This window comes from Podarcis liolepis (assembly GCF_965112155.1).
Source record: "Podarcis liolepis genome assembly, chromosome: 4".
In the NCBI taxonomy this organism is placed as follows: Eukaryota; Metazoa; Chordata; class Lepidosauria; order Squamata; family Lacertidae; genus Podarcis; species Podarcis liolepis.
The window spans coordinates 28,917,725-28,932,781 of NC_139558.1; the positions used below are offsets into that span (position 1 = coordinate 28,917,725).

General features: G+C 44.1%; 1 protein-coding gene across 1 annotated transcript in view; it reads right to left on the reverse strand.

The window, feature by feature from the left end:
- RASA3 (RAS p21 protein activator 3) overlaps positions 1-15,057 on the reverse strand; it is a 131,822-nt gene that overhangs the window by 45,897 nt on the left and 70,868 nt on the right. Inside the window, exon 5 of the mRNA XM_083501468.1 lies at positions 6,097-6,173. Within this exon, the coding sequence (XP_083357594.1) occupies positions 6,097-6,173 (77 nt within the window). The remainder of the gene's footprint in view (positions 1-6,096; positions 6,174-15,057) is intronic.

A 15,057-nucleotide genomic window follows, 5' to 3' on the forward strand; every position in this document is an offset into this window, starting at 1 on the left:
CTAATACCCAGTTTCCTCTGTGATAAACATGTTGCCTACTCTTGAATAATCCACAAGTTGGAGAACATCAAATAAAAACTGTATAAAGGTTTAATCCCAGTTGTGTGCATATAATTAAAAGTGAATAAGGAAAGCGGGGAATCAAAGGCTGTGCATTGACTCCTCTGTAAATTCCAGCTAAAGGTCAGTTATTAAAACATCCCTGCTTCAGTGCATTAAGTATGAAATCCCACAATAAATCCCAAGTCCAACATTTTGATAACCAGTGAATGAATATGAGACCTCAGGACCTGCTATTGCTATTGCTCCATGGGACCGAGTCAGAAGCTCTCTGAAGCAAAACAGTGAATCACATATTATATTGGAGAGAATGGGGTTACACTATTCACTGAGATGGAAACACAAACAATTTGTGCTTGCCATACACCCCCTTTCTACATCCCATCCCACCCCAGTTAAAAAAAAAGTGAGATGGGGAAAATAAAAGAAAGAACTGGAAAAGGGAATGTTTACCGACCAAAAAGATTAGTTGACCAAATTAATGGAGTACGCGGAGATGGACAAGTTGACTGGGCAGATAAGAGATCAAACAAAACAAAAATTTTAAAAAGACTGGAACATATTCAAACAATATTTGAAAGACTATTATGGGGAAATTGAAATTTTGACTAGTTTAGAATAACTTCTGTAAGAAAAAAATACTAAAATATAGTGGAAAAACAGGAAAACAAACTCATAGACGTGTTAAGAGAGACATTCAAATAAGTAAAACTGAGGACCCAAGTTTGAAGGGGAGGGAAGTCAAGTATAAAAGGAATATGAATGAATCAAGCGATTAAGCACAATTTTTTGTTTTTGTTTTCTTTATTATTATTTAGAAATACATGTTTAGCCACAAGAGAACTGAGATGTTATAATGTGAACCTATGAATGTAAATTAAAAGAAACCAATAAAGATGATGGGAATCAAGGCTGTAATCTTATATACACTTGGGAGCAAACACTACAGAAGTGAGACCACACACATGCGGTATCAAAGAAAGGAGTTTGCGGCTACTTTGCTCCTCTTCAGACCTTTTTGCTGCCACAGCAGCACTGAGCAAAGCCAAGATTAATCTTAGCGCATGTGTGGGAAGTACCGTATTTTTCGCTCTAGAAGACGCACCAGACCATAAGACACACCTAGTTTTTGGAGGAGGAAAACAAGAAAAAAAAATATTCTCAATCCCAAAAGCCAGAACAGCAAGAGGGAACTGGCTTCTGGGATAGCCTCTTGCTGTCCTGGCTTATGGGATAGCCGAGCGCAGCTTCTCCCGGGGAGGGATGAAGGCTCCCCCCTGCCCAGAAGAGGCTGCGCGTGGCTAAGGCAGAAGGCAGCCCTTCTCCCTCCTCAGGGAAAAGCCCCCAAGAGCTGCACACACTCTCCACGCGGCTCTTTAAAGGGAGCGCTGAGCAGAGCCTCCCGCCTGCATTTGCTCCATAAGACACACACACATTTCCCCTTACTTTTTTTGGGGGGTGCGTCTTATAGAGCGAAAAATACGGTATCTGGTCCACTGGGTGTTGCTGAACTACAACTTCCCATCACCTTGGCCACCAGCTGTTTCAAATGCACTACCATCAAGACCCTGCTCTGAGGGCAGTCAGCACAAACACACGGTCTCAGGGCACATGTGTCAGGTTCCATCTGAACCAAGCTTCTCAAGGACAGATTGGTCTATCAAGAGTTTTTTGTTTTGGTCATGGTAGGGCAATGGAATGGCTTCACAATCTCTAAATATCAGATGCTGGGGACCGACAAAAGGAGAAGGCCATTCACCAGTTTCGCAGATGCATTTGGCAGTGTTCATATATTCTACTTGCTAAGAGTACTAGACTGGATGGAGCTTTGGGTTTCACCACAAGTGGGGAACCAGATGCTGAACTACAACTCCCATCTTCCATGACCAGTGGCCATACTGGCTGGGACTAAACTGGGGACCTCACAACATCTGTAAGGAAACAGGCTCCCCATCCCTGGACAGTGCCATCCAGGTTCTCCTTATGATTTTTATTTAAACAACTTCTACACCAATTTCCAGTAGGTAAAGTGTTTTATACTTGAGAATTATCTTCAGGCAAGCTCCCGGGTTTATGCTTCAAAAAGTATTTAGGAAGAGCCTTTTATTAGGTAGCGCTGGAAATAGAAGGCAGGTCAACCACGTCTGTTTTAGGGCAAACCTTCCATCAACACTAATGCTTTTTCACCTCATAATCACTGTTGAAGTGAGATGTGTGCGGAAATCTGTGGCATCTGTTAGAAGCCAGCGCTGCCTCAGGGCTCAAACAATAACAGCTTAACTATTTAGGCCAAAATGCATGTGCTGATTTGGAGACACAGAAAGGGAGAGGGCAGGAGATGACATTACTGTCTGCGAAAGCTGAAATCCTGCCTTTTGTTCTAACTCACTGCTAAGGCTTATGAAAACTGCTCTCACCTGTCGCAATATCACACTGAGTCCCGGAAGCGCTAACAGCATGTATGCAACAATTCAGTTGCTCAGTGATGTGTACTAGGAACGTTGGAAGTTGCCGTGTAGCAAATCAGACTCGCTGGCTCACCTTGCTCAGTATTTTCTACAATGACTGCCAGTCACTCTCTAGGGGTTTCAGAAAGGGGCCTTTATTTGCACTACTTAAAAGCAATGACAAACCTAGACAGCATCTTAAAAAGCAGAGACATCACCTTGCCAAAAAAGGTCCGTACAGTTAAAGCTGTGGTTTTCCCAGTAGTGATGTATGGAAGTGAGAGCTGGACCATAAAGAAGGCTGATCACCGAAGAATTGATGCTTTTGAATTATGGTGCTGGAGGAGACTCTTGAGAGTCCCATGGACTGCAAGAAGAGCAAACCTATCCATTCTTAAGGAAATCAGCCCTGAGTGCTCACTGGAAGGACAGATCCTGAAGCTGAGGCTCCAATATTTTGGCCACCTCATGAGAAGAGAAGACTCCCTGGAAAAGACCCTGATGTTGGAAAGCTGGAGGGCACAAGGAGAAGGGAACGACAGAGGACGAGATGGTTAGATGGTGTTCTCGAAGCTACCAGCATGAGTTTGACCAAACTGCGGGAGGCAGTGGAAGACAGAAGTGCCTAGCGTGCTCTGGTCCATGGGGTCACGAAGAGTCGGACACGACTAAACAACAACAACAAAAGAAGCTGGATTGAACCTGCAATCTTCTGCATGCAAAACATTTGCTCTAACACTGAGCCGTGGAACTTCTCCCCCCAAGAACTGTGTGCTAGAACACCAAAAGGTCAGAGACAGCTGTAAATGAAGGTCTGGGAAATGCACTAGAATCATAGAATTGTAGAGTTGGAAAGGACCCCAAGGGTCATCTAGTCCAACCCCCTGCAATGCAGGAAAAATCAAAACTTGTAGGAGCTATTTGAGCATGTCTACACTGCAGTTCATTCTGATGCCGGCTCATTCAAGTTTGCTTATCTTTGCATCCCTTTCTTCCCAAACTGACTGGGGCTGCTGGGAGTCCACATCTGGAGAGCCAGAGGTTTCCCACCCCAGCTTTGCACTGCTGTGCTGAGGGGTCCTGATCTTATTATATATCCTGCCTTATTGTAGTTGCCTTTTAAAGCTTATCTTCCCTGGGCTCCCATTATCTCTCCTAGACTTTTAACACCCACGATATGAAGCAAAAGGGCCATTCACTGCAGGAAAGGAATGCTCAAATCATCTGAAGATCAAATAAAAGAACGGAAAGGCCCTCCACAGGAAAAGGAAGCTGCCCTGGAGTCTCATCTCTTTGTTCCTGACAGCTAGTGAGGAACTGAAAAATTGGCTGGTTGACACAGTCACTGATAAGAGCTCCCTAGTTCAGGATTCAAGGTATCTGTGGTGATCATCTCAGACATTTCCCCCTGCTTCAGATTCACAGAATACCTCATAACCCTGCCTAAGATATACTTCCAGCATAAAAAGGTATAGAAACAAACTGACTTGAAGTCTCACTGTAATGAATAGCAGCAGTACATTAGAACATCTGTGCTCTCGCACCCCTTCCGGTCTGGCTCATACACAAAAAATCCCCAGTGAACGGTACCCAAGATTTCAAGGATGCTTAAATATGGGTCTGAACAGAACCATCAACTCATTTTTGTCAGATTTCAAATGCCCATCATTAAAAAAATGGGAACTAAACATAGCAGCAAGGGAGAGAAGGGGTGTGTGGATCATTCGTGGCTCCATTCTTTTCTATAAGAGATCAGATTATCTGAATTTAAAGGTGTGAGCTTATGATTATTCAAGTGTATAAGGTTAGCAACAATGTCATGCATTTTTCCTTGTACAGTGGTACCTCGGGTTACATACGCTTCAGGTTACAGACTCTGCTAACACAGAAATAGTGCTTCAGGTTAAGAACTTTGCTTCAGGATGAGAACAGAAATTGTGCTCTGGTGGCGCAGCAGCAGCAGGAGGCCCCATTAGCTAAAGTGGTGCTTCAGGTTAAGAACAGTTTCAGGTTAAGTACGGACCTCCGGAACGAATTAAGTACTTAACCCGAGGTACCACTGTAGTTGGCCAATCAGTCTGCTCACCAATCTGAATTACTACCTTGCAAATAAGTCCCAAAATCTTACTACCTCACAAAAATCTTGCCAGCTCATCAGCTGATACATGCTTATGCTATTCTCCACACATGGTGACCTTCAAGAAAAAGGGGGAGTGGTGGAAAACAGCCACTTTTCTACCAATCATAAAAACTGTGTTGGTCACTAAAGAGAATGACTCACATTTGCTAGAGATGACCAAGTAAAAATATCCTTACAAGCATCAATAGCTGTCAAAAACGCAAGGCAAAACTTTCATAGGCAAACCATTTTCTTGGGAAGCAACAAAGAATATTGCTTGTTTTCAAACTATGGCAGTACCAATGGTCTTTGCATGCAGAAGGCAACACTCATTTTAAAATGAAATATATTCACTTTTTAAAACATGAAGTTAATAGATTAGCCCAATTAACACTTTTGAGTTTAAATTGTCTGTGATTTTAAAAAAATATATATGTCTGTGATCACAGTTATGGTCAATTTGTCCCATTTTGAACACTGCAGACAGGCTCTGTATGTCCTCAGTGTTTTTAAAGGTAGAGTAAATTAGGTCATGGGAACACTGGCAGTTAATATTCCTTTGCAATAGTGTTGTTTGTGCTAAGGTGCATCACTACTCAGTTTATAGTGAAGTGTGTACATGTTAATATGATGGGTTCAAGGGTATCTTCCATGTATTGCAGGTTGTAAAATTTGCATGGCATCTAGAATTGATGCAGGTAATTTAAGTTGACTTTTAAAAGTTTGTAAACTTAAACTATATCCCTGCAAAATATAATGTATGAAGAAAGTTCATGTACTGTACTCATGAGCAGCAGGCAGGTTTTTCAAAGATGTCCTTTCGGCTAGCCCAAACTGTGGTGGTCATGCAGTAGATGGTTTCTTGCCAGTCTAACAACAGCCACCCCAGCAAGCACACCTCTCACACACCACAACAATACCAGATCCCTGGCTGTCCAATCTTCCAACGCAGGCTGATCGTGCCCTGTAGCCTCGCTGTTGCTCGCTGTTGAAGCAAGCTCAAGCAAGCGCTGAAGCCACATAAGTCTAAAGGCATTAGCAAGTTCTCAGAGGTGGCTGAAGAACAGCTTGCAGATCCAACAAAGTAGATGAATGGAGATTGTCCTCCCCAGCCGCGCTGCAGTTTAAACGCCATGTGGCCATCCCCTGGCTAACCCGATTGGTCAGCCGGGGGCGTGACGCGATGGCTGGGAGTCCTAATGACATGGGCAGCATCCTTCCGCCCACAGCCGGGTCACTGGGAGGTCCTGGGTCGCAGCCCACAATGCGGTCCCCCCCTCCGTTTTCTGTGTGTTGCAATGGGCCTACTGTTCACAGAAAGACTAGATGGAAGCCCTATTGAGATCACAGAAGTAGAGTCTTCAGATTCGATATTCCTATTTATATTCTACATGCAATAAACTCGCATAAGTTCACAGTTGTTGTGATTAATATTACAAAATTGTAGATATGGATCGGTACCAGTCTTACCGTGTAGCGAGCTTATGGCAAATGACCCCCGTGTCTGTTATGACTTCACTCAGCCTCAGTTCTAAATGGACCTTGCCCTGGAATATAAAATAGCAAAGCATTATGGAAATTGCATATCATTAATGTAATTCTTAAAACAACCAGGCATTGTTAACTGTTACCAAGTAAGCTTCCCTCATGAGTCTCATGATATACACAGCATATATGCCTTGTGTTGGTGAGCAGAGGATATTGTGACAGCTACGCAGACAGGCACTCTGTGTTATTCCTATATGGAGCATGCTATATTTGATTTACTGTATTAGTACTAATTTCACAACTTTGCTGATCTGACGCAGATCCGTGTCTGGAATGAAGCAGAGTCTTGTTTCACTGCATTTGCCCCAGTCCAAATAATTGGCACATGAGGCCTGAGCACATGGAAATGCTACGCAGTAGATTGCAACTATAGAACCAGTCACAGTAATGGATTTTCAAAAGACCAATATAATGGTGAGTCAGAGAGAAAAGCAACTGGGCTTTTTTAGAAGGAAGAAAAATCAAAGGATGCCGTTTAAATGTCGAGATCTGTGTTCTAAGATTAGCAGAGAACGAGAAGAAAAGGTTCAAGCTTGCTATTGTAGCAGATAATAAAAATATGACTGCACTTGAGAAGACTGTTTCTGGAGATTCTAGAACATGGGTGGGCAAACTACGGCCTGGGGGGCGGATCCGGCCCAATCGCCTTCTCAATCCGGCCCGCGGACTGGGAATACTGAAATACTGGGAATCAGTGTGTTTTTACATGAGTAGAATGTGTCCTTTTATTTAAAATGCATCTCTGGGTCATTTGTGGGGCATAGGAATTTGTTCATCCCCCCCCCTCAAAATATAGTCCGGCCCCCCATAAGGTCTGAGGAACAGTGGACCGGCCCCCTGCTGAAAAAGTTTGCTGACCCCTGCTGTGGAAATTATTTCCCCTACAAACACAAACTAGGAAATATAAAATTTTTAAAGCTGCCATATGTCAAGTTCTCAAGGTCAACAACTACATGCAGACACAGATGTGAGCTGAAATGATTCGGGTTCACCCGGAAAAAAATCAGTTAATGATAGAGTTGCCAGAAGCACAAAACAGACATTATTGAAAACTCATGATTGTAACTGAAAATGGCAGCCATGTGTCAAGTTCGCCATCCAGATTTACAGAAATGCATTAAATGGTTATCATGCCTTCCCATCTCCTCCGATTGCCTATTACAAGGAGGAAGGGTGGCGAAATGTATAATGGAGAGACTTAGTTCCCTAATGAGACATTGTATCAAGAGCAGAGGAAATTTGATACATGGCTATTTTTGGTAGCAAACCAAAAACACCCTTACCATAATGTATGGTTTGGAACCGCTGCGTTTCGTTCAAGCACAGATGCTGGCATGTTCATGTTGAGCAGAGAGTTTCAAACAAAGCTTTGCATTTACGCAGTGCATTTCCATCACACAAAGTCTTTCACATACAACATCTTAGAAATCTATTCCATAGCCTTGTTAGGTAGCCAATCTAATCATTACAGATGCACAAATCACTCTGCTTCTGCTTGTGTTCACTCATAAGTCTGTTTCAGACTATTTCTGCAGCTACCTGTGCAATTCTTTTTTTAAAAAAGCCCCCCCCAAATTATACATTGAAATTTGCATTTTAAGCGTATTTTCTCTCAAACTGCACACTTCTGAACTTATTATTGTTTCTAACTGTATATTTTCTTATAATGCACATTTCTAAACCTATTTTGATATCTATTTTGAGTTAAGAACTGTGTTGGAATATTTGGAATGAGTGAAAGCTGGTGGATAACCAAGTTCCATTCCACATGTTTGTTTGGGAGACATGGATCAAGTCCGTTGACCCTGGAACTCACAAGGACTGAATTCCTCAAGCATCACTAATTATTAACTCCATATGGTGGGGAAGAGCTAGTGATTGTGTTTCCCCCCCAAGGTCACCTATGGCAGTGGTTCCCAATTAATTAACTACTGCAGAACCCCTGTTTTTCAACATGCACCCCCTACTTTTGAAAACATTGATATCACGGTGGTAGGTTTTTTTTTATTGATGTGGCTGGTGCCACAGAGCCCCTGGGTGGGTTAGGCAGTCGCCCTGGACTTCGCGAACCACCAATTGGGAACCACTGACCTAGGGAGTATATGGCTAAGAATCTGAACTATGGTTTTTCTGGCTCACAGCAACTGCTTTTCACTTGCACTGTTACACATAATGTCAACATATACTCTCACATCCAGTGTTTCTCAAACTTGGGTCCCTAGCTGTTGTTGGACTACAACTCCCATCATTCCTAGCTAGCAGGACCAGTGGTCAAGGATGATGGGAGTTGTAGTCCAACAACAGCTAGGGACCCAAGTTTGACAAACACTACTCTAAGGACTGTGCCTTGGGGTGGTGATTCCTTCTTGCAGCTTTCTAAATAGAATCAAGTGTATTTATGCAATAATAATACTCTTGAAGGCAACTGAAGTGCTATGGCATCACAAGAATATAATTATTCTTGAAATACTAAGTTACTTCCAGTTCCAGAACCCAGGTGTGGATTTACAGTACTTTAAAAGCATCCTTGTTGCAATAATGTGTTATGCACTAAATGCTACTCCCGTGTAAACAGCATGCTCCTAACCATGTCAATTATGCCCTTAGGGAAAACACAAGGGACCATTAAATAATTTTCTCATGGGTGCTCTAATTCAAACTGCCTCCAGAGTACTAGAGAACAGCAGATTGCTTTGCAAATTTACTTCATAACCAGGTCATCCAAAAATGTTTACATTTATAAATGACAAGTGTATTTTTGGATTGATCCTCCCAATCTCAAGCACATGTAGAGCTAGATAAACAGTCATCAGCCAGACCAGAATCATATAAATGTACCGTATTTTTCGCCCTATAAGACGCACTTTTCCCCCTCCAAAAATGAAGGGGAAATGTGGGTGCGTCTTATGGGGTGAATGCAGGCATTCGCTGAAGCCTGGAGAGCGAGGGGGGTCGGTACGCACCAACCCCTCTCGCTCTCCAGGCTTCAGGAAGCTATCCGCTAGCCGTGGGAGACCCAGCTCTCCCAGGGCTAGCGGAGAGCTTGCCTGCACCCAGAAGCTTGGGGCGCGCTGAGCTCCGCATGCCCCAAGCTTCGGGATTAGCGCAGCGCTCCGCTAGCCATGGGAGAGCCGTGCGAAGTTGCGCGGCTCTCCCACGGCTAGCGGAGATCTTGCCAGCACCCAGAAGCTTGGGGCGCACTGAACTCTGCACGCCCCAAGCTTCGGGATTAGCGCAGCGCTCCGCTAGCCCTGGGAGAGCCACGAGGCTCTCCCACGGCTAGCGGAGACCTTGCTGGCACCCAGAAGCTTGGGGCGCGCTGAGCTCCGCACGCTCCAAGCTTCAGGCTTAGCACAGCGCACCTGGGGGGGAAATAAAAAAAAATTGTCTTTGTTTCCCCCCCAAAAAACTAGGTGCGTCCTATGGGCCGGTGCGTCCTATGGGGCGAAAAATACAGTATATATGCTATAAGATAGTAAAGGGGAAAGAAGTAAACAAAATTACATCTACAACAGTTAAAGCAAAGTAAAATGTATCAAGTCAAAATTATTGATTACATTAATTGACCACTTTATACAAAATGACTTGACAACATACAGCGCATCGAGGATATGCAAGACCAGAAAAATTTAAAGCAATGTACAATTAAAAAATACATAAAATGCTCATCCAGAAACATGTTAATTAGAACAAGTCTTACCCACCCCACTAAAAGACCACTCACTACCTGAGGAGGCAATGTTAATTAGCCAAAGGCCTGGTAAACATAATGTGCCTAAAGACAGACAAAGATGGTGCCAGTTGCATCTCCCTAAGGAAAGCCACCAATGAAAAAGCCTATTCTCATGTGACTAGCCTCCACACCTCCCTAAGGTGGGACTGTTGTAAACTAAAATTGCCCTTTTCCCTTATGGGGTATCCAAGAGCCCATATAGAGTCCTTACATAGGTTCCCTATTGGAAGGAGAAAATAAAAGAGGCCAACCAGAGAATATTGAGAAGCAAAGCAGCTAGTAAGCTTGATCTTTATTGATCTGTTGCAACAGGGTGCTCCCCTCACATGCAGGAAAGGAGGAGGACCCAGAAAAATGGCGTGCAAGGCCAAGACTTTTGAAATTGCCACCCTGTAGATCAAGACCACCCCCAGAAACATCATACATACATCACAGAAGGGGTAGCCGTGTTGGTCTGCCATAGTCAAAATAAAAAATTCCTTCAGTAGCAGCTTCAGTGTATCTGAAGAAGTGTGCATGCACACGAAAGCTCATACCAAGAACTAACTTAGTTGGTCTTTAAGGTGCTACTGAAGGAATTTTTTATTTTGATCACAGAAGGGGTGTAACCTAAGACTACCCCTCAGATACATCACACCTACATCACAGAAAAGGCGGTCTAAAACAGAACATTTGAATGTTGTTTGTTGTTTATCTCCTGTCTGGCAGGTTACTTGACTGGATTGCCTGGGGAGCCCAGCCATTCTTTTGTAGTGATAAATACTTAGTTCCTGGGCCAGGTCATAGGCTCACACCTTATTCAAACACAGACATACCCTTAAGACAGGATTTGTGAAGGAAAAGACAATGGGGAGGCTTTTCCACTTTGACCATGCAGAGAAAACATTTGCTCAGTTTAGGAATAAAAATGGCTTCAGGTCGGTCTTCCTGTGCTGATCTATGTACGTGCGGTTATGAACATTGACATATATCTAAGACCTCAAAATTCCTATCACAGGGACACACAGAGAAGGGCCTCTGATGTAGACCACAAGGTCTGGGATGGTTCATTTATTCTATTCTATTCTGACTGGATCAATTGCATACAATGGTTTGGATCCACAGAAATTGAAGACAACCATTTTTCGCTGATTTTCCCCTTCAGCCCCCCGTTTCATTAAAGTCTGCTCTGAAGAGTTGGGGAACCTTCCAGAACAGTGTGGAAGGTGTCATGAGGTACTGGAAGAGAAAGGGAGAAATCACACACACACACAAAACCTTACATCCTCACTCATGCCGCCTCTGATAAATCAATGACTCTTCAAGCTATGGTAGGCTCGGCATTTATTTTTTTTAAGGGCATTACAATAAGTGAAGAAACCAATAGGTGTTGCCTGGAAACACATGTGATTAGTCTCCCTGGGCAAAACCAGGAACTGACTGTCATAGCCAGGCAAAGCACTCACTAGACGACTCCCTGTTCCAAATAAATGATAGGGGGTGCGTTGTTTAAAGAGAGTATGGAAGAGGGAAGGAAGCACAATGATAATTTGACACATGTACTGCAAACTCTTCCTCATGACTACTGCCTTGTGATACAGTAACCTCAAGAGCTTGGATTAGCTGTAATACTGTACTACTGATTTTTACTGACATTATTGCAATGATGCAACTGCTATCACAAACCCATGAAATAAGGCGCTGCGTGGTTTTCTTGTTCCTGAAGACACGTGAAAGATATAGGTTACATTGCATAGTGCAATGAATTTCGTTTCTCTCGCCTCCTTTTTCGTAACTTGAATCCACTGGTTCAGGTACTGCCCTCCGGAGCAGCAGAAAGCAAGCTTGCTCCAGCTTCCATCTAGCAGCCCTTTAGATATTTGAGGATAGCTCTCGTATCACCTCAGTCTTCTCATCTCCAGGCTAAACATATCCAGCTCTCTCAACAGTTCCTCGTAAGGCTTGGTTTCCAGGCCCTCGATCATCTTGGTTGCCCTCCTCTGCACACATTCCAGCTTGTTGATATCAGTCTTACACTGTGGTGCCCAAACCTGGACACAGTATTCCAGGTGGAGACTGGCCAAGGCAGAATAGAGTGGCACTATTACTTCCCGTTCACTGGGCACTATACTTCTGCTGATGCAGCCTAGAGCTGCACTAGCGTTTTTCCCTTGCTGCATCACAATGCTGACTCATGTGGTCTACTAAGACCCCCTAGATCTTTTTTCATATGTGATGGCAAGCCAGGTGTCTCCCATATGTACACCTGATTATTCCTGCCTAAGTGCAGAACTTTAAGGTAAAGGTAAAGGGACCCCTGACCATTAGGTCCAGTCGTGACCGACTCTGGGGTTGCGCTCTCATCTCGCTTTATTGGCCGAGGGAGCCGGCGTACAGCTTCCGGGTCATGTGGCCAGCACAACTAAGCCACTTCTGGCGAACCAGAGCAGCGCACAGAAACGCCGTTTACCTTCCCGCCGAAGTGGCACCTATTTATCTACTTGCACTTTGACGTGCTTTCGAACTGTTAGGTTGGCAGGAGCAGAGACCGAGCAACGGAAGCTCACCCCGTCACAGAGATTCGAACCGCCGACCTTCTGATCGGCAAGGCCTAGGCTCTGTGGTTTAACCCACAGCGCCACCCACGGAACTTTACATTTGTCCTTATTGAAATTCATTTTGTTAAGTTCGGGCCAGTTCTCCGGTCTGTTCATGAATCGTGATTCAATCTATCTTCTGAGGTATTAGAGCTACCCCTCCCAGTTTGGTGTTGCCTGCAATTTGATGAGCATCCCCTCAATTCCTTCATCCAAGTCTTTTATAAAGATGTTGAACACTAGTCACTTTCCCAGGTTGATGAGTAAGAATTGGGGAGTACTCTTTAGGTTTGGTCAGTCAAACAAACAGCAACAAATCTACCTAGCAATAACATCATATAGCCCACATTTTACTAGCTTCTCCACAATAATATAATAGGAGATTTTGTTGAGTTCCAGTACAGTGGTACCTCAGGTTACATACGCTTCAGGTTACAGACTCCTTTAACCCCAGAAATAGTACCTGGGGTTAAGAACTTTGCTTCAGGATGAGAACAGAAATTGTGTGGCGGCGGCGCAGCAGCAGCAGCAGGAGGCCCCATTAGCTAAAGTGGTGCTTCAGGTTAAGAACAGTTTCAGGTTAAGAACGGACCTCCGGAACAAATTAAGTACATAACCAGAGGTACCACTGTATAATTCTCCTTTCCCCCACATCTGCCTTGGCATTGCAACAGCTCAAGAGCAGTGGAGAAGCCTTCTCAATCCAGCTCAGTGCTGGCTCAAGGATTCTGGTGATTCTGGAACCTACAGCAAGTCTTTCAACCTGGAAGAAACCAAGAATATTCACATGCCGTTTCTGATTCTAGGTGCTCATTGCAAAGCCACATGAGTGTTGCTGAATAAATGAACACAGAGCAGAACTAGGTGGTAAATAGCCTTCGAGTGATGTGTAATTGTGGAGAGGGTGGGGCTCAGAAAGTATGAAAATAGGGTGGTTATTTTCATCTGAAATGTTGGAGGGCTATGTATCCGGTTACCAGACTGGCAAACAACATCTTTCTCATCCGACAGTTGTTGTGCTGAGCCACAGAAATTATAAGACTTGCCCCCCCCTTCCAGTTTAGCCTTTAGCTGACGATTGCTGTGTGGTTAAAGGAGAGTTTCCTTGGGGCCATGGCGCTGCATTGACATACAAAGATACTGCAGCGACATGGGGCAATCATCTCAGTTGTGGTCTACGACAACTGTTGAAGTTCGTTTGCAAACTGTTGGTTCAAAGAAACTACACATACGGTTCAAGTAGTGAACTGTTAGCACCAGCTAAGGCCTTGGATTCCACTCTTACAAGGGAGGGAACAATTAATGTCTCAGTAAAAGATTGTGTGAGGCACCTGCCTTCAAATACTTGGTGGGTTGAGATTTCTGCATTCCATAGGGTTGGAGTAGATGATCCTAAGGGTTCTCTTCCAACTATACAATGCTATGTGGGGTGCAATATGAAGTAAGATGAAGAGGAGAAAGAAGAAGAAGAAGAAGAAGAAGAAGAAGAAGAAGAAGAAGAAGAAGAAGAAGAAGAAGTTGCTCTCTCTTGACCCTGAGTAAAAAAAATGGCAAGACTGCCAAGATGGTTCCTTAGAGAAAAAACACAATGAGCCATCAGATTGCTCACTGGAGAGTAGAGATAGGTCTCCCAATATCTTTTCATATGCGTCTCAGCATGCCCACCCCCATTTCCATGCCCTTCCGGTTAGGAATCTACGCTACTTCCCCTCATGTGAGTCAGAGTCAGAACAGTAGTAGGTTCCATCTTCACTATATATTTAAAGCGGCATTATACCACTTTAAACTGTCATGGCTCCCCGCAAGACTCTTGGGAACTGTAGTTTGTTAAGGGTGCTGAAAGCTTTTAGGAGACCCCCTCTTCTCCTCACAAAGCTATATTTACCAGAGCAGTTTAAGAGTTTATCCCCTTCTTCCTAGGGAACTCTGGAAATTGTAGCTTGGGAGGGTAACAGGGGTGTCCTCAGAACTCTCAAGACCCTTAATGAACTACCGCTCCCAGAATTCCTTGGGGGGGGAAGAATGGCTGTTTAAAGTGGTAGGATACTGCTTTATATTTAAAGCGCAGATGGGGCATAGAGACAACTCTGGCAGCACCTTCCATATTATTCATTCCACCATTAATATCTGCCTGTCTCTTGGCTCAAGCATGGGAGTCAGGGTAAGGAGAAAAACTACTAAAACCACAATGGGAGCAGGAGGTAGACAACAGGCAACACCAATAGTCCTCTGCTTTCTGCAAGTTACAGCCCCATCGTACAGTATGGAAAGACGAAGCTGTCAGGACCTGGCTGCTGGGTGAGAGGAGGAAAGGCAGGGGGCAGAAGGAAGTCTGAAACCAGCAAGACTAAGTTCTTTGTTCCACAGACCAGCAGGAAGGTAGAGGTCAGGGAGTTATCAGCTGACTGCTCTGGTCAACTGGAGCATGGAGGTTTGCTTAGCTGGTGTTGCAGTCACCCTGCAGTTCCCTCCTTTGCCAGACCCTAGTGGGACACACAAGCTAGGAAAATCACCTGCCAGGACTTAGGTCATCCCTTCAAGACTTGTTGCAGTGGGTTCAATTCCTGACTGAAG